This window comes from Ahaetulla prasina, chromosome 7 (assembly GCF_028640845.1).
Source record: "Ahaetulla prasina isolate Xishuangbanna chromosome 7, ASM2864084v1, whole genome shotgun sequence".
NCBI lineage: Eukaryota > Metazoa > Chordata > Lepidosauria > Squamata > Colubridae > Ahaetulla > Ahaetulla prasina.
Window position 1 is genome coordinate 38,905,506 of NC_080545.1, and position 27,864 is coordinate 38,933,369.

Genomic DNA, 27,864 nt, shown 5'->3' on the forward strand with positions numbered 1-27,864 from the left:
TGTGCACTTTCCTTTTTTCAGATTTTGTTATCTGTCTAAATTGAGTAGTTGGAAGTTCAGCACTTGGACTAGAAACAAAATCTGCAGAGCAGCGATATCTCACAGATCTCGGCTGTGGAATGGGTTGTCCTAAGAAATATCCTTCCTCTTCAGAATCTGAAGATGATGAAGATGAGCACCAAGCTTCTTCGTCCTCACCCAAAAATCCAAAAAACTGATTTCTTGGTTTCCCCATTGCATAGTCAGGTGCAATATGATTATATTGGCTGAAAAAAGTGGGAGTAAATGCCTGAACTGCCTGAGGATTTTTATTCTGAATAAATGCATCATAATCCTGAGGGGAATAAAAATTAAGCCTTTCTTTTTGAAAAGGTTTTCTTTCTGCAACCAGATGAAGTGCATTGTCAGATCGAGACTTTCTGCTCTTTCGATGATGTTTTTTTCCAGGGTCTTCAAACTGATAAACACGTCTGTGAGTCCTTTCACTCATAGGAGGTTGATGAATATCAAGAGTGCCATAGTTTCCATTATCAATGACATCATCTGAAAATTTTACTTGCTGAGGCCTAGTCTGTGATTTGGATTTTCTCAGTAATGGCGCATGCATTGACTTTTCTTTTGGCAGTGTCTCAGCCTGACATAATTCAGAATTTACACTTTTCAAAGACTCAGTGCTTCTGTGAAGCATTGATGAATTCAAAGTTCCCATGTTGCTCATTTTCTCACAATCATCCACCTCTAGCTCCTGGTAGGTTTCAAAGGAGTACAGAGAAGGTTTTGGTTTGATTTCATCAATTGAAGCACCTAAAAATGAAAAGAAAAAAGTAATTTTGGTTGGAAAATTTATTTCATCCAGTTAAATTCTAAAAATGTAATTTACAGTAAGTTTATATTTAAAAGCTACACTTGGATTTTGAATGTGGAATGTGTGAATTGTCTATTCAAATTTTCCTTCATTAAACACAGTGCAAGGAGAACAAAACAACAGTATAATTTCTGAATTATTTCAGTCACAACTAACTTGGTGATACAATCAACTGCATGCATATTTCAGAATAAAATGAGTTGCCTTTCCTAGTATCTATAGCTATATTGTCAGCAAAATTGACAATAAAATTTGAAAAACCTTGATTATTAGTGATATTTGAAATTGTTGGTTTCAAAGCAGGTCTCTAAAGGAAACTGCACCTCTTTCAACATAGGCATGATTTCTTTTTCCTCTATCTGGTATTGACTATCACTGGGATTCAGTTGCTTATCCCCTCCCTGACAGCCTGAACCAACAATGAAGACCAAGAGCCTCCAAGTAGCAGAACTGATATAACAAAGGACACTGTCCACTTTCTTGACAGTATAGGTCAGGGGTGTCAAACTCAAGGCCTGGGGGCCAGATCTGGCCCACGGGGCCACCCTGGAAACAGTGAAGGACTGGCCCACTGTGCCTCTTGTCAGTAAAAACGGAGGCGGCCCTCCCAAGTTCCACTTTCACTGGCAGAGGGTTGCAGGAGGCCGTTGCAGCCGAAAAAGGAGCTCAGGAGCCCATTTTCATTGGCAGAGCGCTTAAGTGCCCTGACACAAGTGATGCCAAGCTGGCCATGCTCACCATGGCCACCTCTACCCCAGCCCCTTGAGGTCAAAAAAAACCCCCCTGATGTGGCCTTCAATGAAATCGAGTTTGATAGCCCTGATATAGGTTTAAAAAAAATCTTCCAGATAACTGCACAAAATGTTACTCTTGGATTCTGACCATCTGAGTTCCAGTTCAAAGCAATTATATCCATAAATTGTCAAGCTAAAAATGTTCATTGATCTAATCATACATAAGGGGTTCAAGAGGGAAGCTTCTACTCCATTACCATCTTACTCTGACCCCTGTTGGAGAACATTAACAAATTTTGTTAATTTATGTAATTATTTATCAAATTTCTATACTGCCCAAGTGACAGGTAGTTCTTACTGACAACCACAATTGGGACAACCACATCATTAAGTGATGCAAATAATCAGATTTCCTCCATTGATTTTGTCATAAGCCGGAGAAGGCTGCAAATGATCACATGACCCCAGGATGCTGCAACCATAGTAAATACATGCTGGTTGCCAAGTGCTCAAATTTTAATCAAAAATGCCAGGACACTGCAATGGTTGTTAAATGCAAGGACTGGGTGTAAGTTACTTTTTTTTTTACCAAGAACTTGTACAAGTTGATAAATAAGCAAAAGATAAATTCATAAGCACTTAAATTCCATTATAAAATACTTGAGACCCTGAACAGGCTTTCAAAAGCAAGTAAAAGTTAATATGTAAACCCAGAACACTAGTAAGATTCAAGCTTTATGGTATGAAAATTAATTATATATATTAATTATATATGTATCAGAAATGCTTAGTGAATGAACCATAAATCATAGTTTTTAGCTGCTTTACCTGTGATGTTAGATAAAGCAAGGAAATCCATTGAGTCTCGAACACACTGCTCTTGTTTCAGATTTGATAAACATTCCAATGAATCATTATACCTTTGCTTTTGGTTATGTTTGTATCTTGTGTCATGTTCCATGTCTAATTCTTTGATTTTCCTACTACTAACAGGTCCTGGGTGGCTACCATATGCAGAATCACCCAGGCCATTTTGGGATTGTGCCCAATACATATTTGCCTGGTATTTTTTACTTGCTAGGCTTTGATTATTTTTCTTCAATTCTGATCTCCCTTTAGTCACATTTTCACAAATCCACTGATCATTTGATCTAGCATTGGCTTCCACTGGCTGTTGAAATAGATTTTTATCAACAAATTTGAGGAGCAGCTGAGTCATATAATCTTCATGCTCAGCCCATTCTTCTGGATTATCAGCCATTTCATATCCCCTTACTTTCCAGAGTTCTTTGTCAACAAAGTTTACATCTTGTCTTGAAAGACTTAAGTCATCCAGCTTCCACGGAAGAGTATCATCCGCTGTGCTTGAAAGACCAGGAAATTTGTAATTCATTGCTGGAGACAACAGGAGAGATTGTCTGCACTGATCTGCTGATCGACTGCTTTTTCCCATACGAATGCTTCTTCTGGAGTCTCTCAAGCGGGCAGACTGGAAAGCAGAATCAGAAGAATCTGAAGCATGAACATCCTCTCTCAGACTGCATGATTTAGAACAAAAAATCTGTCCTTGCTTGGGAAGAAAAGGGCAACCAAGTAGTGAAACTTTGCAATGAGCACAAGAAAAGCAAGCTTCTGTAGCATGCCAGTGTTGTCCATCATAAGTCATTTGAGCATGATCAACCCCTGTTAACACACATTAATATGTTATTTAATTTTATTTATTTATTTATTTATTCAAATTTGTATACCGCCCTATCTCCCGAAGGACTCATTTAGTTAATATGTTATTTACTGAGACTTGAGAGTGAGTTTATTTACATTATACTGGTGCAAAAAAATTGTAAACTAAACTGCATGCCATGGCATAAAGCTCTATTTCCATTATGAATAAGTAAAGCAGTCTAGATAGATATTCATCTATCGTTTTGTTTTTAAAATACAGTAAAATAAATAAAGGATTAATGTTTAGCCTTAGGTAACTAATATCCAGAAAGAACTAGATAAAAGACACTTTAATAAATAGTTCTGAGCATAGACATGAACCAGAATAGTATATTAGTCAAATTACATTAACATAGCATGGCTAAAAAAAGACTCCAATTAGAATGGAATTAATTAATTTTGATTTATTCATTCATTCAATTTGTATAGCTAACCATCTATCTTGACTATACTATCCACAATAATTAAAAACAACAGCAAGAATAATAAAAAATATAAGAAACTATACCACCATACTAAAATGTCTATTAAAACAATTTGCTGATAGTCTGCATTTACAGAATTAGTGTTATTTTCCTTGAAGTTTTTGTTGAAGTATGATAATGTTGGCATCAACAGGAAACAACTCAGTGAGCCTGAAATGATGTTCTCATCTGGATAATATTTTTAAAATAATAGGCATAATCCTAAGGACCTCAGGTTCTACAAATAAGCTAAAAGCCAATTATCAATTGAGTCAAGACAGCCATTCAAAAGGAGGTAATTTAACTAGTTCATCAGGTTGAAAACATGATTTTGTAACTTACTAATAAAAAAAATTGCCAGTCAAGATGTAAACTTACCTATATGTTCCCCACAAGTCTCACAATATTCTGCATAAAGAGACTCAAAGCAGCTACAGCAGAATGGGTGTCCATCCTTCATAATATACCTCTGTCCTCCAAGGACGGTTTCACACTCAAGGCAACAGAAGTGTTTCATGTGCCAATGACGACCTTCTGCTTCTGTACATTCATCTGCAAAAATGATCTAGGGTAGGTGGGGAGGAAATAATTTAGGTTTTAGGAGTTTCTCTTATTTCTCACTCTTGGGGGGGATAATGACTTATCCTTAAACAATAAAACAGTGGAGATAAAAGAGATTACTAGTCCTCAATTTACGGCCAGTTGCTTAGTGACCAATCAACATTACAACCTATCTGAAAAGGGGTTTTGCAACCTGTCTCCAAAGTTCCAACGGTCAGAATTCCTCCATGGTCACATTACTGCACTTTAGGTACTCCTACTGTATGCAACATCTTATGGTCATGTGACTATTTTACAAATGGTTTTGCCAAAAATGGCATTTAATTCCGGGTTTTGGTCATAATGTGTCATACTGAATAATGGGTTTACTTAATGACCACAGTGTTTGCTTAATGACCATGGCATTTGTTTTATGGCCGCTGTATTCACATATTCACTTAACCACTTCAAACAATTTGCAAAACCAGGTTGGTCACATGATGACCCATTTTACAACTGTTATGACTTACAATAATTACAGTCATAATTCAAGGATTATCTGTGTAAATAAGGTATTTAGTTCAGAGATTCCAAAGGATGTTTAAAATATTTCCTTTGTTGAAAATAACTTAATGAAAATTAATAAGTAGAATATATTAACAATACAGTTGATCACTAGGGTACCACGTCTACATCTTCGTCTACTTACTGATATTCTACCATTTTTAACTCTTTCCTCTTTATTTTCTTTTTTTTTTAAATAAAAATAAAGGGGAAAGGGGCAAAACTCACACATAAGACTATCTGCCATATACAACCCAACAGTATTCTTGCAAGTAACATTTCTTCAATTTATTACTTTTACTAGAAAGCAATGCATAACAAAGTATGTGAAGTTTAGTTTTTAAGTGATATGGGGAATCATTTTGTCCCAAAGAATATGTGTGATGATATCAGATGATAAGTTATATCCAAATGCACCCACATTTGTTCCTTCTAAACTACTTAGTAATTGAAGCAGCATTGGGAACCTGTGGACAAGACTTCCCTTTGAGCAGCAGCAATTTTTGGTGCAGGTAGCAATTAGGAAACAAATGCTGACAAGGTATGTTAAAAGAGAGAAATAATTATGTCACATTCCTTCAATAGTATAAATGGTTTTCCAATCACCCAATAGTAAAGATAATGGCCAATGAATGAATATCAAGAACTATGGTCAATTAAAAAAAAATACTCCCTTTTTACAACTCTGTAGTCCCTAATCAGGGTAGAATATGGGTGACTGAATGGAGCTCAGTGTTTACTGGCTGGATGCCCTTTCTGCCACCCATGTGGAGTTCGCAGCAGATATTTTTCCTTTGTGCTCTAAGAGAGAAACATCTGTCACTACCTAGAATTGAATTCTCAACCTTCTGAGTGGGAGGTGAGAGTCTTCACCACTGGCCACCAGGCCAGTCATAGTCAGTACAATATAAATTATATGTTATATTAGGTTCAGTGCATATTGCTAAGAATTATTAGAATTGGGTTTCATAAGAGAAGAATTAGAAAGACAGTTTGGTCTAGTAATTAAGACACAGAGTTAGAAAGCAGGAGACCGTGAATTCAAGTCTCGCCTTGGCTATTAAAGCCAGCTGAGTAACCTTGGGCCTGTCACTCACTCTCAGCCAAAGTCGTTGTTATTGTGCAGAAAAAGGAGGAGGATGTGTTGGATGTGTTCACCATATTGAGTTATTTGTAATAATAATAAAACCGGGATATAAAATAAGTAAAAATACATTATTTTGATTATTTAAATATCTTGAAGCATAACTTCTATGCAGAGATAAATCCAAATATTGGATATGCTCCTAATCCACGTATTTTACTTGAAAAACAGTTTCCTGTTTGAGCTAAAACTTGTGTTTGGTTTACTTTTAATGTACCAACTTATTTTAGTATCAAAGTATACTCCCACAACTTGGTTAACCATTTTCCATTGAAGGGTTCAGACATTTCCAATAAGAAACAGATAATATCCTTGCAGCAATTATCATAAAAATCTACATATAGTTTGAGGAGATAAATAGTTTGGTAGTTTAATAAGAATAGTTTAGGCTAAAATAAATCTTAAGGTTTTAAGAATTGTTTCATTCTGAATCCTTTTACAGAATTGTTGAGTTGTACAGCATTAAAGCGTAATGCCAAATATAAGAAACAAATGACCATTAGATCTGCTCATTAGATTTCCACTAATTTTTTGAAGATAAACTATCCTTTTTAGCATCAAAACTAAAATAAAGGATCAAACATATTATTTTCTCTGAGTATAATGTTCTGAGTAAATTTAATGATGATCTATTACAATTCCTATTATTGCATTGTGTATGCAATATTATGTATGCAATATTGTGTATTCTAATTTTGCATCCATTTCATTATACAATCTTTGACTTGTTAAGGGCATGAGTCTTCAAGAAAATTCTGTAAATAAAACCCAACAAATGTTCCAACTATTATAAAATTTGCAAATTCAGTCAAATCTCCCACTATTCCCACATTTCTGCAATTAGATGCCAATATTTCTGAAGGCCATAGAAGAAAAAATTGAAGATCACACTCAGAAGTGCCTGGGTAAATAAATGCTATAACTTCAATTCCATCTTAAGGTTCAAGAGAATGTAAGATTTACCTCATCGCATGCTGAACATCGTGGCTTCAGCAGTTCAGCATGGTGTCTACCACAATGAATTTTTCCATCTTGGAAGAAATAGATTAGGTCAACAAGAAGTTCATTGCATGTAAAACATACAAAACAGAATGGGTGCCAGCATGCTCCAGGCCCAGCTCTTGAAGCAAATACTGCAACTTCACCTCCATTTATTTTTGTACCACACTGGAAATAAAAACAGGGGTTTATGTATTTTTTTTCCATGTATCCATCTCGATAAACCTACACACATGCATTTTAATTTTCATACATATATAACTTATCAGAACAGTGGGACCTCACTTCTGTGAGGAAAGGACAAACCAGGACACTAAAGGAGCACATGCCACTACTATTATATGATCTTCCTTGATACAAAGTTACTGACTCATATTAACTGTCAGTAACATAATTTCTTAGACACTTCCTTTGAGCATTCTATTGTGTTAAGTATGCATACACACTTATACTGATTCATCAACATCCTCTAATCAAATCTTTATTATCCCCATGATTTACCTTGCTATTTATCAGATTTATCTTGATCAATATTTTATACATATTGTTATATCGGAAAGCACAAAATAGGTATTATAAGCCAACAAATGCCGTTTGATCAGTTTTCAACCTAAAAGGCTTGAACTCATGTTTTATTTAAATGTGTTTTATTCCATGTTCACCAGTACCTGAATTTCACAGAATTACAGAATTCTAATAGCAATGTTACCTGTTCACAAAGTGCATATATTATTGCTCTAGGGAGTAATTTGACTGCGCCTCGCCCCAGTGCTTCTTTCTTACGTTGTGCACTAAATATTTGAAGTTCTTTCTTCTCTTCTTCACTTAAAGACTGGCAGTATCGCATCTTCAACAAAAGCCAATAACATATTTAGAATCTATACAAGTTCTATTTGGAATTCACATGCATAAATACATATACCTGTTTGGAAACTAAAAGATTTGTGTCAGATTTAGAATTGCATACACAGCTAATTTTCTTATACTTTCACCACTATGTAATAATCTGTCTCAACAATTGGAGCTGCTACAATGAAATGAAGTGTTATTGCTATCTATGCATTTCTACCCTGGATACTATTTTGAAGATTAAGGTTTTTCCGCATTTACTAATTTATGGATATAAGATAAATTTCTATAGCATACAAGTATAGAGTTTTTTGTTGCCAAAAAAAGGGTAATATGTCCCTCTGTCTCATCCTAGCAGAGCAAATATGATTAACTATACCTACCTCATTGTCATGGGGTGGTAACTGATAGAGAAGCTGCTTAATTCGATATTTTTCTCCAGGACTGTTAACATATGGGACCTTCTCCTCTGACAGGCAAGCAAAGTAAAGCTGAACCTAAATTAGAAGCCAGACACATGTCTCATTCATGCACTTTCTTGTAAGAATTCTTCATTTGCTATTTTATTTTTTTATTTGTAGGGTATGCTAGGTCTGTTTTACTTTTTTCTTTGCATCTTTAGAAGAATTCCTTTTTTTTAGAAATAAGAAATAAGCTAACTTACCAGAACTAAATTACCCAAGATTACTAGCATTCAGCTGTTGAATTGCTTCCCTGGAATGCAATTTTCAGTGGCAATTACAGCTGCCATAAATTATGCACAATTCACTTCCACTTCCTTCAAATTAGTTAGCAGGTCTGTTAAAATTCCACACACACTGCATTTTATCACACAACATTATAAAGCTATCCAGAAAACAACTGATACATCAACAAGTCTGACTTGTTCTCTAAACTCTATAGGATCTCCTGTACTTTCTTTCTTTTAAATTCATTCATTCCATTTAAACTTCAGAGTTACTAAATAAAACCATATTTGCCACAAAATACAAGCAGAAAAGCTATTGCTACTTGTGGTTAAAATAAACTCTTATTCTCTATTCCATGCCCAAAAAGTATTGAAAAAGAAAATGTTTCAAAGAAAATGTTGTTTTCCATTTGCCTTATTGTTCTTTAAATTATGAAAGGAATAATAGGAAAGTTATTTTTAAAGTTATACAAATAAAATGTTTTTAATAAATATTGTTTGGCTCCAAGTATTATTTTACTTGGAGGACTACACTAAGTTATCTGTGTCAGTACTGCTCTAACTTTAATGCACAAAGTAAACTGGTAAGTAGGCAGATAATTACATTTAAATGAAAGAAAAATGTGACATTATTCACAGCATTTCAAACAAATAGGGCATTCATAAAATGCACAGTACAAAACAAACATACATTCCAAAGAAAAAATACTTCAGGTGTCTCAAGTAAATAATTCTATATGCATGCTGCATCTTACATGTGATACTAAGAAATTGACTTCTTCTGTTAAGCCATATTAATGCTAGCTTGAATATTATTTTTTATTTTAATGTTTAGGGCAAAGTTCTAACAGAAAAGAGTAAGTGGAACCCTTGTGTCAGCTGTCCAGCTAGAAAATCCAAAAAGAGAACCCTGGGACATTGTGCTTCCCAAAAGTAAAACTTTATTGAATACACATTGGCACAGAAGAAGCGAAACTTAGCTCTAATTTTCCCACGCAGAATCCCACATAATTAAACTTGCTTTTCCCTTTGGCCATCCCCCCTCAGTTCATTGTGTTGTCCAATTAAATCCTTCTTTTATTATGGGAAAAGTCCAGATAGTTCAAGCCCTCTTCACATGCTGACATCTGCAAAAGAAAAATGCATCTGGAATACATAAGCATGAAAATCACTGTACAAGATTTTCTCTCACATTGGTTGTTTTGGGTATTTGGAATGAAATCACTTTACTAATTGCTCTGACATTCCTAGCCACTACCCACTTGGCATCCAATGCTGGGAAGCCTTTCTACAGCTCAAGTTACTGTAACTTTCCTTGGTGGTGTCTAGGTACAGTATGTCTTTAATTTCATAGTGCTCTTCTCCCTTTATGAGGAATGGAGCTGGAAGGGATCCTGACTTGTCTTAGCCCAGAGATACAGAAGGGCTTCAATAGGCTAGAATGAAATACTGGATGCACCTGCCTAAGAGTGTTTGGCATCCGTAGCTTACTGTTACCAGATTGATAATCTGCACAATGGGGAAGAGAGCCTCTGGTGGCTCAGACTGCTAAGACAGTCTGTTATTAACACAGCTGCTTGCAATTACTGCAGGTTCAAGTCCCACCAGGCCCAAGGTTGACTCAGCCTTCCATCCTTTCTAAGGTAGGTAAAATGAGGACCCAGATTGTTGGGGGCAACAAGTTGACTTTGTATATAATATACAAATGGATGAAGACTATTGCTTAACATAGTGTAAGCCACCCTGAGTCTTCAGAGAAGGGTGGGATATAAATGCAAATAAAAAAATATATATATTTAGGACCCAGCTTCTTACAGGGATGTCTGAGATTTAAATACTTTGTGGAACTGGTACACTGTATCTCCCACCTTAAACTTTTTTTGAAAGACTCTCTTTAGATCTGCTTATATTTTCTGGGCCTCCCTTGCTTTTTCTAGTGCCTTACGCACTATAGCCCATGTGCCTCTGAAAGAGTCCATCCATTCCACTAGTGTCACGGAGAATAGGGTCCCTTGGGAAAACTTTCATAGCCACCATTTGACCCCCGTAGCCACCTTAAAAGGAGTAAACCCAGTGCTGCTATGCACCGAGTTGTTGTAAGCCATTTTGGCAAATGGCAGCAGTTCCACCCAATTAGTCTGCTGATAGTTTACATAGCATCTCAGGTATTGTACTACCATTGAGTTATCTCGTTCTGCTGCCCCATTAGTACTAGAATGAAAGGCGGAGCTAAGCCCTTGGGATGAACCTATTAGCTTTAAAAACTCCCATCAGAACTTAGCAGTGAAACGTATCCCTCGGTCTGAGATAACTTTTTTTTTTAATTTATTTTTATAAATTTTTAACGTTACAAACAAAAAAAGAAAATACATTTTCCACCCTTGTGCTATACATAAAAAAAAAAAGAAGGAAGATTTGGGTCTTCGGATATATCCTCATGATTGCCAAAATCCACGTTCTCGAGGTACAGGTACCAAAGCGTCCAATGTTCCAAGCGCATAGTCCACAAATGGTTTCCAAGTCTTCCAGAAAATATCTTCTTTATACACACCACTTCTAATTTTAATATCACATGTCATTTTATCATTTAAAGCTAATTTCCACATTTCAGAATTCCACTCTTCTATTCTAAAAATCACATCTAGTTTCCAATATCTAGCTATTATAATTCTACCTATTATAATCATAATTCTAATCAATTCTTCATATTTTGTTAATTCTATTTCCTTAATTACCAACAATAATATAGTTTCCACTCTCAATGTTATTACTTTCCCCATCATTTCAAATATCATTTTCTCAATTGTTGCCAAAACTTTTAACCTTATCACATTTATACCACATATGTTCATAAGTCCCCAATTCCATCTCACATCTCCAACATTTTTACTAATTTTTTATCCATTTGTGACAATCTTACTGGAGTCAAATACCATTTCAAACAACTTTATAATTATGCTCTTTAATCCTTATAGATAAGGTTCTCATAATTCTACTATTCCAATTCACATTCCAATCTGACTCTGGTATTTCAATATTAAGATCTTTTTCCCAATTTGTCCTCATCACTCTTTGTAATTTTTCATCAGAGTTTATAATCTTATAAACCCTGCTAACGAGTCCCTTTAGCCCAATTTCATCTTTCATAATCCGAGATACTAAATATTCAAATTCAGTTTCACATCTATTTATCGAATAGTTTTCCCTTAATTTTTTTGTCCATTTTTCTATCTGTATTTTTTCAAACCATCTTAACCCTATTTTTTCAATAATTTCTTTATTCCTCCTTTCATTTTCTAAAACTTTTAACCAATCTCTAATAGTTTCTATATTTTCATCTTTAATCACTTCATTACGTCTTATATTATTTTTAATCGGCCAATTTCCAATTGTCTTCCCCAAAAAGATTATATCCGGAATTAAAATTTTAACAAATTTATTCCACATTTTACTTAATCCCTTTAACCAATCACTTCTAATTACACATTTTGAGTTTGCTTTATCTAAAAACCACCTTGATCCAAATTTCTCTATATCCCTTAACTCTAAGTCTCTCCAATTATTATCTTCACCTTTAAGTATTTTTACCACTATCCGGATACCATATGCACAGTAATAATTAAATAATTTGCGGATTCCTAATCCACCTTCCTTTTGATTTTGATACCACATTTTCTTCACTAATCTAGGTCTTTTCCCACCATTGCAAAATTTGTCCATTTTTTTCTGATATCCTTCAATATCTTTCTCTGTCAAATTTAACGGTAGCATCTCGAATAAAAAGTTAAACTTGGGCAGCAACATCATCTTACACATTGCAATTCTACCAAACCAAGACAACTTTAACATTTTATATTTATGATGACTTCCGGTTTGGCACCGTAGGTGATGGCGGTGATCTTTATGATCACCAACCTCTGGATTATGTGGAATCGCTAGGACAGCTTAAATCTGCTGTCCAGCGGTTCGGAAAACCCCCTCTTCGGGAGAAGGAGAAGGTGGTGAGCTGAGGGCAGAGGTTGAATTTCCCTAAAGCCCCTGAGAAAAAAGGGGTTTGAAGGGTTAAGTTCCCTCCAGTAACCCGAAGTGCTCCAGATCCGAGGATTCTTCTGCTTTGGCGGAACCAATCACCACGACCAAATGCCGAGATTTATTTTGGACAATAAAGAATTATACCGGACAGAACGAAAGTGGGAGAACTTTATGCAAGTAGCCAAGCTGATTCCCCGTTACTTTGTAACAAGCTTGAAAACAGCAAGAAAATTGTTAACAAGCTAACGAGTGGAAAGCGAAAGTGATACTTTCAGCGTTTGCCGTCTGCAGTTGGTAATTTGCATGTTACTTGCTGCTTTAACTCTTTAACTCTTTGCTGCCTGCTGATAGAATCTAGGGGAGATTTTTAAATACTGCTTTAAAAGACTGTGTTTCTCAGAGATTAAGAAGATTTAAAGTGAATATTAAGTTGGAAATAAATAAATATATAATTTTATAGAAGATGGCAGCCAAACAATTAAAGTCTACTGTAACAAAGAGCTCTGGAACTTTATCAGCTGGTGCCTCTCCAGCTCATACAGCAGAGACTAGAACATTGAATTTAGAGGCTTTACAAGAGAACTTAAAAGGCTTTATAGAAGAAAAATTTAAAGTAATAACTGATGAGATGTCTGAAATGAAAGAGCAGATATCAGAAATTCAAGTGGGAAATAAAGAAGTTAAAGAAGGATTTGTAATGGCAGTACAAAGTTTGGCAACGAATGTGATTTTATTAGAAGAGGAGGTTGAAGAAATTAAGCAACATAATTTAAAATTAGAAAATAAAATGGATGAATTTCAAAGTAAAATGGAAAAAACAGAGGATGAAATAGTTTTGATACAATATAGAAATATGGAATTTGCTCTTAGAATCCGAGGTTTGAAAGAAAATAAGGAAGAGAATTTAAGGGAAATTTTTTCTGAAGTATTTGCTGAGATATTAGCAGCTCGTCCAGCAGATGTGGCTTATCAAATTGATAAAATATATCGTGTGAATTCTTGGATAGCAAGGCAAAAAAAGTTGCCAAGGGATGTTGTTATTGTGGGAGTAAAATGGCTTTTGCTAGTACGTGCAGGAATGCATGTAAAGTCGGTTAGACCTTCTGCCTACATGGCAGAAAAGATAGCTTTGTGCAAAACAACTTCTTGATAAAGCCTGCGGTTTAGGTTAAGACACGTAGCATATAATGAATGTTTCAAAATAGAATGTACTGTTCCGTGACTTCCTTGTTCTGTATCATGAGCTGCCACCTGGCAGGAAATGTTGCGATGCCATTGTTCCTTGTATTTCCTTGTGCTATACTGTCTCAATAAAAGAGTGACTGGAGCTTCGGCTCGGGGCACTCATCCCGAGGAAACCATGAGTGTCGGGTCTTAATGAACACCTACATCCCACATTTGGTGACCCCGACGTGATATCTTCTAAAGGAATCCTTTGGTAAGTATACGTCCGTCTACTCCCAGGGTTTTGCCAGGCATTGGACTAGCGCTTCAGTAGTTTATTGCAGGTCAATTCTACTTCTACAGAACCATGGGAGGGGATTTCTCTAAAGCTCAGTTAGAGCACGTAAAAGAAATAAGGGAAATCGTCAGACGAAACTATTTTCAATTCAATGCACAAGGGAAAGTTTTGCAAGTTTCAAAATCAGAAATAAGGGAACTCTTGAAATACATCTGGGAACATATGCCAAGTTATCCTGAAGGAGGTAGTGTAAGGGTCGATACATGGAAAAAGGTTGGCGATTATCTCCATCGTCATCCTAGGGCACCAGCACCAATTTTAGGGACGTGGCGCTCGGTCATGGAAGCTATTCAGACGCATTCACATCCGTTGCTGTCTGTTCTTACCCATCCTCCAGATAAGCCACCACCATATATCTATCCTCCGTTACCACTAGAAAACGAGACATCTGCATCGGCCTCCGTAAATTTAATTAATCATGGGTCTGTCCCTACCATTACTCCATCGGCTCCGACGACTATCACCCCAACTCCGTTGGTTGCCTGTCCTACTAAAAGTGCGGTGGAGGAGGCAGTTTTAGCAGGCTTATCCGCTGGACAAATTTCAACGGATGATCTGGTGGAGACTCCTGTCTCTGCCTATCCAGTTACTATAGAGCATGACCCGCAATTAAATCCTATTCAGGTCTGGAAACCCTTGCCTTTGGTAGCTTTAAAGGAAATTACTAGAGCTGCTAAGGAATATGGGGTTCGAAGCAAGTACACTATTGCTCTTTTAGAAGCTTTAGGCTATGGTCAGCGCCTCATCCCCTAAGATTGGAAAGCTTTAATGCAGATGATTATGACTCCTGGACAATACATGGTCTTTGATTATCAGTATAGACAGTATGCTATTGCTAGAGCAACACCACAAGTAATCCCTGATCAACTTTATGGATCAGGAAATTTTAGCACAGTTGAACAACAGCGAGATAACTTACCGGATGCCGCTTTTCAGATTTTGGTAGGGATTATTCTGTCAGCATTGCAGAAAGTTGAAGATAAAGGGTCTCAAGGCAAGAGCTTTACATCTATTCGCCAAGGAAATGGAGAATCTTACCGACAGTTTATCGATAAATTGAAAGTGGCCGTAGATCGCCAAATTGAGAATGAGTTGGCAGCTGAGGAAGTCCTAAAGAAATTGGCAGTCGAAAATGCAAACACTGATTGCAAAAAGGTACTTCAAAGTTTGTTGAGTACAGGACCGAAAGAGTTGGCGCAAATGATTGAGGCTTGTGAGGCAGTAGGTAGTACAGCCTTTCAAATGGATGCTTTGGCAGTGGCAGTGAGTGGAGGACGACCGAAGGTTGGCAATTGTTACAATTGTGGCAAACCAGGTCATTTTAAGGCAGAATGTCGTGCTCCAGGAGGAGGTCAACATAAAGGAAGAAACGGGGGTGTTAACAAGCCAAAGTCTTTGTGTCCTAAATGCAAGAAGGGATATCACTGGGCAAATCAGTGCCGGCAACAAGCAACTAGCCAAGGAAAAAACTAATTGAAGGGGAGGGAAGGCCCCCATTTAATCCCAATAGGGAACCTTCACTAATGGAACAACATATTTGGGATCGAAAAGTTGCCACAAAAGGCTCAGCGGGGTTAGATTTGCCTCGTCTATTAATTTGCAATTTCCTGGCATGGTTGAATTAGCGGATACAGAATTAAAGAATTAAAAGGTCCTCTACCACCAAACACTGTAGGTTTTGTTTTACCATGCTCATCAGCAGGCAAAAGAGGGATTTTTGTTATTCCGGGAGTTATTGACAGTGATTACCTAGGTACCATCAAACTTCAGTTATATTCTAATTCACCAGTCAATCTGCAGAAAGGGGAAAAGGTTGCGCAATTAGTATTGCTTCCATATGTTCAGCAGGAAGCCGAAGACAAGGTCCGAGGAGAAGGGGGTTTTGGCTCTACGGATATCTGTATGGAGCCACCCACTGGTTTTGTTACATCGGTGCTTGCTTTAGCTAAACGATTGGAACTAGGAAAGCCTTTGATTACTTTCCAGGTTAATGGTCGTCCCATATCAGGTTTGATCGATACAGGGGCGGATGTCTCGGTTATCAGAACTGGTGAATGGCCTAGGGAATGGCCGTTAGAAGATACTCCAGCAGTTAGAGGGGTTGGAGGTCTGCAAGTCACGAAGGTTAGTAAAAATTGGTTAGTTGTTCGGGCTTCTGACTCTTCCCCTCCGGCTCATATTAAACCGGTGGTAATGCCCTTACATGTTAATTTGTGGGGACGAGATTTGATCACACAGTTAGGAGGGAAGATCGTGTTTTCTGAAATAAACAAGGATGATTAATTTACTGAAATTACAGCTTACCACTACTGAGCCAGTTTGGACGGATCAATGGCCATTACCAAAGTTTAAGTTAGAACAATTACACCTATTAGTTCAAGAACAGCTGCAGGCAGGGCATTTGGAACCTAGTAATAGTCCTTATAATAGTCCAGTTTTTGTAATCAAGAAGAAATCGGGGAAATTTAGATTTTTACATGACTTACGTAACATTAATGCAATTATTTTGCCTATGGGGCCGCTTCAATGCGGTCTTCCCAATCCAAATTTGATTCCGCAAGACTGGGATCTTATGGTAATTGATTTGAAGGATGCCTTTTTTACCATTCCGCTTCATCCGGATGATTGTAAACTTTTTGCTTTCACAATTCCAGCTATTAATAATGAGGAGCCTAGTGTTAGATATCAGTGGAAAGTGTTGCCCCAGGGTATGTTGAACAGTCCGACAATGTGTCAGATGGTGGTGCAATGGGCTTTACAGCCATATCGAGATTTGCACCCAGCTTGGAAAATATATCATTATATGGATGACATCTTGATTGCCGCTCCCGGGGCGGCGGGGACAGTGCAACAGACACTTGGTGAACTACAATCCATTCTTGCTAAAAAAGGTCTTCTGATTAGTCCAGAGAAAATCCAAATACAATTACCTATCAATTATCTAGGTACCAAAATGAGTGCTGCATTTATCACTCCGCAGCCGGTATATTTTACCTTACCCAAACAATTCACTTATGTGGACTTGCAAAAGTGGTTAGGAAATATAAATTGGGTCCGGCCTTACTTGGGTTTAACCACCACTGAGTTAGGGCCTTTATTTTCTGCTTTAAAGCAAGGGAAGGCACCTAGTGACATCATTACATTGTCGCCAGATCAATTAGCAGTGGTTGCTTTAGTGGAACAGCGTTTAACGCAACGCTGGACGGATAGATGTTCAGCGAACATTCCTTTTGCCTATCTTATCCTTCCTGGTCGTTTAGGAACAGGAGTCATAATTCAGGAGAATAGTAAAGCTAAACTTATAGAGTGGATTCATTTACGTCATACTCCAGCAAAATCTATAACCACCCCAGCTCAAAATTACTTTGCCTTAATACAAAAAGGCCGTCATCGGTGTCTCTCTCTGACAGGCACCGAACCAATCAAAATTTATGTTCCTATGAATTTGCAACTTTGGCAGCAGATCAGTATGGAAAATGAACCTCTACAATTAGTTTTGGGGGACTGGCCAGGGGAATTTTCTTGCCACCCCCCGGCTGACCCTCGTTTGGCCATATTTCAAAATGTGGAAATTACAATTAAGCCTTCCATGTCGCGGTCTCCTTTGCCTGCCTTAACAATATTTGCGGATGGTGGGAAGACCTATGGTGCCTGTGCCTGGCAAACGGCGCAGGGCCAATGGACAACACATATTACCCCGCCTCAAACGTCACCCCAGCGAGCAGAATTAGCTGCTGCCATTTTAGCCTTTCAATTGCACCCTCACGTACCTTTCAATTTGATTGTGGATAGTTTGTATGTATATAATTTGCTTATTTCTTTACCCTGGGCTTACCTGTCTCTGGGTATAGACACTGTTCTTTACGGGTTGTTTTTGACCCTACAGCAATTGCTGGAAAAGCGAGCACACAGTTATTATGTGGCTCATATCCGCAGTCATCAGCCTTTCCCTGGTTTGCTGACCGAGGGAAACAATAGGACTGACTCTGCTACACAGGTAATGACTGTCCTTACCCCTTGGGAGAGTCATGATTATTTTCATCAGAATGCCAAGGCGCTCAGCAAACAATTTAACATCACTCTTCCAGAGGCCACGGCTATTGTACAACAGTGCACCTCGTGTGCGCAGCTTGGCCCTAGTCCTCAATTGGGAGAGGGGGTCAACCCGCGTGGTCTTCATCGCAATGAGCTATGGCAAATGGATGTTACCTTTTATCCTCCTTTTGCCCCATGGAAATATCTTCATGTGTCTATTGATACCTTTTCTGGTTTTCTTTTTGCTTCCCCGCAGCGGGGAGAAGCAACGAAACATGTCATCAATCATTGCATGCGATCTTTTTCTGTGGCGGGTGCTCCGTCGCAATTAAAAACTGATAATGGCCCGGCTTACACCAGTCAGGCTTTTGCTCAATTTTGCTCTAAATGGGGTATTCGGCATGTTTTTGGCATTCCTTACAATTCGACTGGCCAAGCCATTGTTGAACGGGCCAATGGCACCTTAAAACGTATGCTCGATAAAATTGGGAAAACAGAAAGGGGAAGTGGGGGTTTACCCGCACTGCAAAATCAGCTTAATTTGGCCCTCTACACTTTAAATTTTTTAAATCTTGGAATTTCCCCTTCTGCTTCAGTGTAGTGTCACGGCAGAGAGATTTTTTTCTTCTTCCCCTACAGCTATAAAAGAAGAAGTCTTGGTTCGAGTGAGACGATTGCCCGATCGACAGTGGTCCGGTCCCTATCGTTTGATTACTTGGGGTCGCGGATACGCTGCTGTCCAAACTCCAGATGGCGTGGCATGGGTCCCTGCTCGTTGTGTTCGTCCTTATCATCCCAGCTTACAGCAAAAGGGTCGATCGAGCGGGGGACCTGGGGTGGAGCCAGAACAACTTCTTAAAGGATCTCCACCTCACAGTAAAGAGTCTTAAGTTGGATAATTGCTGGATTTGTATGATGATTCCGCCACAATCTAAAGCGGGTATGCCTGTCTACTCTTTACCTGTAAATGCATCTGGGTGGTCGGATTTATGAGACTCCGAAACTCAACCGCCGTATCTGAATCCCATGGTGTGGTCCGATTGGAATGGTACTGGTTTACTTCTTCCCGCCCTTGAGCTTCATTTGAGTCATTCGGCGTCTCTCTGTATTCAGCGCCTTACGAATGGTACATACTTGGGAGACATGGCTGCCTGCGACAAAGCCGTGCATGCGGACGTCCCAGCAATGACTTGCAACGCCGGTCGCAATGTTTCTGCTACCATAACTTCTGGAGTGAACGCAGGACAATCCTGCAAGAACTTGAACATCATAGGGGACAACGCGGAATGCTGTAATGGCCGTACAAAATGGGCTAATCCTGTGTTAAAACACCATGAATTTGTAGGTAAAATTTGGTTTGAGATGATGTTCAAATGGGAAAAAGAAGGACACAAAATTTTGCCATTGCCTAAAGGGTTGTGGTTAATATGTGGTGACAATGGCTACCAGATGTGGCCATCTCAGTGGTCTGGTACTTGCACAATAGGATACATCATACCGGCAATATCTACGGTAAAAACTTTGCCAAAAACCAGACTCAGAAATCGCCGTAACATCGAAGATTCGCCTTTAACTCTTGGAGGAAGTTTGGCGACACAAATAGCGCGAGGGGCACTTCCACCATTAGGAGTGGCTATGAACTATCGAGACCTACATGCGCTCAACAATTGGACTGTAGCAATGTTTAATCAAACTGTATTAGCTTTAAAGTTGGTAAATCAAGAGCTTGCTGAAGTGCGAAAAGTTGCTTTGCAGAATAGATATGCATTAGATATTATGTTAGCAGCAAAAGGAGGTGTTTGTGCTTTGATTCATTCGCATTGCTGTGTATATGTACATGATAATGAATTGAATATCACTAAGACAATAACTGTTATGGAACAAATGATTAAGGATAATCCCTTGGTAGGGACTGGTTCGGGTGCCGTAGACATATGGGGAGCCATGTGGTCCTGGCTGCCTGATGTGTCCTGGATCCGAGGTTTAATTATGACAGTGATCATGGGTATTATTGCTTTGACCGCATTATGTTGTTGTGTACAATGTTTGCCTTCATTGCTTGCTACTTTTAGACAATGCTTTAAGCCAAACAGACAAGTTGACATTCATATAATAGGAACTGAGGTTTTTGTTGATTCTTCATATCAAACAAAAAAGGAGGAGATGTGGGAGTAAAATGGCTTTTGCTAGTACGTGCAGGAATGCATGTAAAGTCGGTTAGACCTTCTGCCTACATGGCAGAAAAGATAGCTTTGTGCAAAACAACTTCTTGATAAAGCCTGCGGTTTAGGTTAAGACACGTAGCATATAATGAATGTTTCAAAATAGAATGTACTGTTCCGTGACTTCCTTGTTCTGTATCATGAGCTGCCACCTGGCAGGAAATGTTGCGATGCCATTGTTCCTTGTATTTCCTTGTGCTATACTGTCTCAATAAAAGAGTGACTGGAGCTTCGGCTCGGGGCACTCATCCCGAGGAAACCTTGAGTGTCGGGTCTTAATGAACACCTACATCCCACAGTTATTTATTTTACAAACAGAACAGTGAGAAATCAGATTTTGCAAGCTTCATATAAGGGGGAGAAAATTCAGATTGCTGGTCAAGATATTTTGATATTAAAGGAAATTCCACCAAAAATGTTAAGGGCTAGGAAGGAATTTGCCTTCCTGGTGAATGAACTTAAAAAACATCAGATTGAATATAGATGGGATATTCCAACTGGTATAATAGTATATTATGCAGGGAAAGTACATCGTCTCAATACAGTTGGAAAAGCAAGAGAATTTTATGTTGAGGTATTAAAAGTTGGAAGTCTTCCCCCATTGGAAGCTAGAAGAAGGGAGGCTGAAGTGAAGAAAAGAGAAGTGAAGCAGGTACAAGAACAGATTGTGATGGAAGAAGATTTATTACAAGTGTTGGAAATACCTACGACAGGTTTAGATTCAAAAGAACAAAGGCTGACAAGAGCTGCTGTTAAACGCAAGGAACAAGAGATGAAGGCACACCAACAACTGGCAACTACTACAACGGAAACAGTGGGAGGAGCAAGGCCTAAAGTAAAATGTGATCTGCGGCTGGTGTTCCAAAAGTTTCCTTCGGCCGATAATGGCAATTAAATTATTATCTTAGAATGTTAATGGCCTGAATTCACCGCAGAAGAGAAGGAAAGTATTTCATTATTTGAAACAATTTAAAAATGACATTACTTGTTTACAAGAAACACATATTAGATCTTTAGACCAGAAATATTTGATAAACTCAAAACTGGGGGTACATTTTGTTGCCTCCTCTTTGGAAAAAAAAAACGGTTTAGTTATATATATAAAAAAGGATATATCAGCAAAATTAATTTAAGTGGATAAGCAAGGAAGATACATTGCTATTGAACTTTTGTTGGAGGGAAAGAAGGTATTATTAATAGGAGTTTATGCTCCGAATCAACAGCAAGAAAAATTTTTCAAGTTCTTACATAAAAGAATAGTGTTTTGGGATTATAAATCATATATATTAATGGGTGATTGGAATGGTGTGTTGGATACTCAAAAAGATAAAAAAAGTTTAAGGAAGATGTCAAGCAGGGCGAAATTACCAAAGGTTTTTTTTGAAATGATGGAGGACTTGGAATTAAGAGATATTTGGAGAGAACATAATACAGAAGAGAGGGATTTTACCTTCTTTTCTGACAGGCATCAATCATTTTCGAGGATTGATTTTATTTTGATTTCTAATGATTTGTATTCTAGAGTGAAGAAGACTAAGATTTGTTCAAGAACTCTATCTGACCATAGTCCGGTTTGGATTGAAATTGATCGGGAAAAGGAGGCTAGGAGATCATGGAGGTTGAATGAGAATTTGTTTAAATATGAACAAAACGTAAATGAATGTAAAAAGCAAATGAAGGAATTTTTTATTATGAATATGAAAAAAGAAACATCTATAGAGATGATTTGGGACGCTAGCAAGGCCTATATGAGAGGAAATCTTATACAAATGAATATTAAATACAAAAATAAATTGCAGAAAAAGAAAAAGGAATTGGAAGAGGAAATTAAAAAGAAAGAACAGTTATTGATAAATAGCCCAGGAAATAGTAAAATAAAAGAATCAATAAATATACTAAGAGGTCAGTTTAACATGTTGATGGCAGATCAAGTAGCAATTAATTTACAATATGTAAAACATGATACGTTTAATAATGCCAATAAGCCAGGAAGATGGCTTGCCTATTTAATAAGGAAAAAACAGAAATCACGAATGATTGATAAAATAGAATATAGGGGTAAGGAAGTTTATCAAAAGAATTTGATTAAAAAAGCATTTCTAGAGTATTATAGTAAGTTATATACTAGGGATACGATTGATGATACAGAGATAGAAAGATATTTACAACAACAAAATATTTGTGAGCTTACAGAAAATCAAAGAGAAGAACTGAATCAATTAATTACTTCAGAGGAAATTTTGTTAGCAATTAAGCAACTTAAAATTGGTAAAGCACCAGGTACAGATGGCTTAACAGCTATTTATTATAAAAATTTACAAAATGAGATGGTTGAACCACTTAAAGAGTTATTTAATAAAATTCAAATGGGAGGAGATGTTCCTCCTTCATGGAGGACAGCCTTTATTTCGTTAATACCGAAGGAAGAACGAGATGGTATTAAAGCAGAGAATTATAGGCCTATATCACTTTTAAATACTGATTATAAGATATTTGCCAAGATACTTGCTAATAGATTAATGCCAGTGATGAATCAAATAATTCATAATGATCAGTCAGGATTTATTAAGGGTAGGCAGATGAGATATAATGTGAGGCAAATTGTAAATTTACTTGAATATTTGGAACGAAACAACCAAATCTCAGCGGCATTTTTTTTTTGGATGCTGAAAAAGCTTTTGATAGATTGGACTGGCAGTTTCTGTTTAAAGTAATAGAAAAAATGCAATTTGGGGATTATTTTATCCACGCAATTAAGGCAATATATCAGAAGCAAACAGCACAAATAATAGTAAATGGTGGGTTAACAGAAACTTTTAAAATTGGGAAAGGGATGAGACAGGGATGTCCCCTGTCTCATTACTTTTTATTTTAACTTTAGAAATTCTTTTGAATAAAATACGTAGCTCCGATCAAATAAAGGGAATTAGAGTTAAACATCAAGATTACAGATTAAGAGCTTTCGCAGATGATTTGGTTGTTACTGTATCTCAACCAACATACTCAGCTACTGGTTTAAAAGATATAATTGGTCAGTATGGTAAAGTATCTGGATTTAAGGTGAATCAGCAAAAGACAAAGATGATAACTAAAAATATGAATATACAACAAAAAGAAGAGTTAGAAAGAACTACAGGTTTTGAAATCGTTAAAAAGGTTAAATATTTAGAAATATATTACAGCTTCAAACGTCAAATTATATAAAAATAATTATGAGGTATTGTGGCAGAAGGTATGGAAAGAAATGGAGAGTTGGAAGAAGTTACAACTATCCTTGTTGGGAAGAATAGCGGCTATAAAAATGAATGTTTTGCCCAGGTTTCTATTTTATTTCAAATGATACCGTGCTTAAGAATGATATTAAATTACAGGAATGGCAAAAGGGGATTAATAAATTGTATGGATGGGCAAAAAACCAAGAATAAAATTAAAAATAATGCAGGATACAAGGGAAAGGGGGGGTCTTAAAATGCCTAACTTGAAATTGTATTATGAAGCAGTTGTTTTATCATTAATTACTGATTGGATTAATTTAACTGAGGAAAGAGTTTTGAATATAGAAGGTATGGTTTGTTATATGGGTGGCATGCCTATTTATTATATGATAAGAAAGTAGATAAAATATTTAAAAATAATATAATTAGAAATGCATTATTGAGGGTTTGGAGGAAATATCAATATAAATTAGATGGAAAGATTCCAATATGGGCAATCCGAGACACATGATAGAAAATATAAATATATATCAAAAGATGGAGGTAGTTACCTATAAAGAACTTCTTTGTATGGAAAAGGGAATTACAATTAAAATCCAGAGAAAAGATGGGGGAAGAAGGGAAAAATTATACATGGTTCCAATATGGACAATTACAAGCTAGATGGAAATTAGATCAAAAAATAGGTGTTAAGCAAACTGAGGATAATTTGTTAAAACAAATGAGAGATCAAGGCCAACAGCATATTAAGAGGTTGTATAATGTATTAGTAGAAATAGACTCAGAGTCCGAACTAGTTAAGGATTGTATGATTAAGTGGGCACAAAATTTTCAGCAACCAATAATGTTGGAAACTTGGGAAAGAATTTGGGTGAGGAATGTTAAATTTACACAAGCGCAAAATATGAGAGAAAATTTTTATAAGATGTTTTATAGATGGCATTTAGACCCCAAAAAGTTGTCTTGTATGTATCCTAATGTACAGGCTAAATGTTGGAGATGCGATTGTGAAGATGCTACTTATTACCATATATGGTGGACTTGTAAAAAAGTTAAAGCATTTTGGATTAAAGTATGGTGGATTATGCAGAATATTTTGAAAAAGAAGATTAAGTTTACACCGCAGTTCTTTCTACTAGGAATAATTATGGACTGTACAGCTATAGAGACTAAATTGATTTTGAACTTAATAACAGCCGCAAGACTTTTGATTGCTCAGTATTGGAAGAAAGAAGAATTACCTACAATTGAAGAATGGACACTCAAAGTATCAAATCTGGCAGAGATGGCAAAAATCTCCGCTTATTTGAAAGACTATACACTAGAAAAATATATTTTAGAATGGAAAATGTGGATTGATTATATTCAAAATAAGTATCAGATAAAAAAATATCGAATAGCATATGAGTAAATTTAGGAAATATTTTGTATTAGATATATTTCTGAAGGAGAGGGGAATTGAGAGTGTGACTAAGTGTGGTGTGACTAGGGCGTGGCCATGACCGTGGTGGGGTAAGGACCTTTCCTTCACTTCACAGGGCTTATTAATGAAGATTTATGAGAATTTATGCCGTTTGGAATGCACTGTTATGGATGAAAGTTAATAAATCACAAAGTGAAAGTGTTAACAGCCCAGCAGATTGAATTTAAAACTGGTAGGTCATCTGAAACGGCTTGAATTAAGGAGTTTATACAGTGTGGGATGACCGAGCCGGCCGGCAGACATGATAAGTTGGAATAAATTGCTGTGTTTTGTTTTTCCAAAATTAACTATCGTGTTCTGTGTTAAAAAAAAAATTTTTTTTTTCTATTGCTGAGGCTAAGGAGTGAATATTAAGGACTGAATCTGATAATGAGAAGAATTTAATTGAAGAGAAGAGAAACTGACCTTTTGTTGGATTGTTTGGCAGCAAGAGGATTTTACTGGGCGGATAATTTTTTCTTTATTTTTTTTTCTCTTGAGAGCAAATTAATAGCTTGTTTATATTACAGGAAAAAAAGGATTCTGTTTCGAAGTTTAAGTTGGTTTGTCTTCCTTTCTGCTTTGCTGACGTGGAGGAAAAATGGCGCTGATTAATGTTAGCTGTGAGGTTCTGTGTTTCTTTGTGGAGTATCCTTGAACTTGAGAGATAACAGTGCAAATAAGCCGCTTCGTTTCAATTAAAAGACTGCCGTCCTTTGATCTTCACTAAGACCCTCTGTAAAATTGCTTTGGAATCCTAGTTTGGGAAATTTTTTGGTTTTTTTCAAAATGACTCAACAACTTTCAGAAACGCAGCAACTTGCTGCAGCTTTAAATAAAATTGGGGAAAAAATAGCAGGAATATCAGAGCGTATAGATAATATGACATTGAAACTGACATCCGAAATGCAAAATTTGAAGCAAAAGATGAATGAAAACTTTGCAAAACAAAGAGAGGAAATGATAATGATTAAAGATGAAATGGAGCAGATGCATGTACATGAGGCAAAAGTAGATCGGCAAATTGGCAAAATATTTTATAAAAATGAGCAGCAAGATAAGAGAATTTGTCTTTTGGAAGAAGAGATGAGGAAATATAATTTGGTTATCAGAGGAATCTCGGAAGAAAAGGAGGATAAATTGAAACAGCGGGTTCTGAAATGGATTAATGATTTGGATACGCAACTTACGTTCACAATAGCAGACCTGGCAAGTGTTTTTAGAATTGGATATAGAAGGCAAAATGGCTCTAACAGGAATGTGCTTGTCAGGTTCGCAAATCTTGGTGATAAGTTGGAAGTTATGGCCAAGGTGAGAGAGTTGGGAGATGCTTTGAAGTTTGAAGGGAAGACTATTCAAGTCTTCCCGGATATATCAAGAGAAGAAAGGGCATGGAGATTTTTTTTAAAACCAATCACAAAAGTTTTGAGAGATAATGGAATTAAATACAATTGGAGGCCACCACAACAATTGAATTTTTTTTATAAAGGAAGGATGCGTACAATCACCCAAGATATAGATGCATTATTATATTTACGGGAGCTTGGACTGATTGAGATGGAGGATTTAATGGAGATAAAAGATCAAATGCTTAAGATGGGTGGAACATACGCGGAAACATCAATCCCAGAAGAAGAAAAAGGGGCTATTGGAGGGCAAGACTCTAAAGGGTTAAAGAGGAAAGAAATATCACCTGTGTTGGTTGAACAGAAGAAGAGTCGTGAGGATACAGCAGGAGAAGAAGCAGATAAGAGTCTTGGAAAATGCGAAGCTGAATGCGGGAGAGAATCATCGCTATCTTTTTTTTTGAGTGATGAATTTAAATAGACAGCCCAAAAGAAGTGGCCCGGGCATTGGCACGTCCCCTCTCCCCCATTCTCTTTATAGAGGCGAAACCGATGAGGATGTGGGGGAAGAAGATTGTTTGTACTTTATTGTTTGTCTTGGTTTTTTTTTTCTGTTTTCTTATTGTTGTTTATATGTTAAATATAGGTTATATGGTAATTTAATGTCGGGTGGTGGGCACAGAAAGGAAGATGCGGGGATAGGATTAAAAAATTTATATTTTAAATGGGAGTTATAAAAATAATGTCATGGAATGTGAAGGGTACAGGGAATCAGATTAAAAGAAGAAGATTGGAATTTAAGATTAAAAGGGATTTACCAGACATTTTATTTTTACAAGAAACCCATCAGAAATCTGAAGATTCAAATAGAATGTATATAAAAGGTATGCAAATATATGAAAAAGCATTTGGAACTTCAAAAGCTAGAGGAGTTGCAACACTGATATCAGATAGGGTGTACTTTGAAAAACATAAGGTAATTTTGGATGAAGATGGAAGATATGTAATAATTGTTGGAAATCTTAATGAGGAAAAAGTGACACTTGTTAATTTATATTTACCGAATGAAAAACAAAGAGAATTTCTTGAAAAAATAACAAAAATTTTGGAGAATGAAAGTGTAGGGAAAGTAATTGTGGCTGGGGATTTTAATTTAATCAGAGATAAAATAGACAGTACTAATCCCACCCGCTGTGGAGAAGCAAATAAAATGGGGATTTTAAATATGTGGATGCTTCGAAATGGCGTGGTCGATGTGTGGAGAGAGGTTAAAGGAATTGAGAGAGTATACACTTTTTTCTCTAAGATATATAATACATATTCTAGAATTGATTATATTTTTCTTTCTAAAGATTTGTTGAATAATGTGGATAAGGTAGATGTGGGAATTTTTAAAGATTCTGATCATGCAGAAGTTATGGTGGACTTAGATTTTAATTTTGAGAAAAAAAGAAGCTATTG

The 27,864-nt window shown here is 36.8% G+C and overlaps 1 protein-coding gene across 1 annotated transcript in view; it reads right to left on the minus strand.

Moving 5' to 3' along the window:
* Positions 1 to 3,013: 3,013 nt before the first annotated feature.
* The window catches only part of PRICKLE1 (prickle planar cell polarity protein 1), a 56,409-nt gene continuing 31,558 nt past the window's right edge, over positions 3,014 to 27,864 (minus strand). The window contains exons 3-7 of the mRNA XM_058190125.1: positions 8,265 to 8,378; positions 7,742 to 7,879; positions 6,997 to 7,200; positions 4,164 to 4,350; positions 3,014 to 3,169 (exon numbers count right to left, since the gene is read on the minus strand). Of these exons, the coding sequence (XP_058046108.1) occupies positions 3,147 to 3,169; positions 4,164 to 4,350; positions 6,997 to 7,200; positions 7,742 to 7,879; positions 8,265 to 8,378 (666 nt within the window). The 3' untranslated portion in view covers positions 3,014 to 3,146. The remainder of the gene's footprint in view (positions 3,170 to 4,163; positions 4,351 to 6,996; positions 7,201 to 7,741; positions 7,880 to 8,264; positions 8,379 to 27,864) is intronic.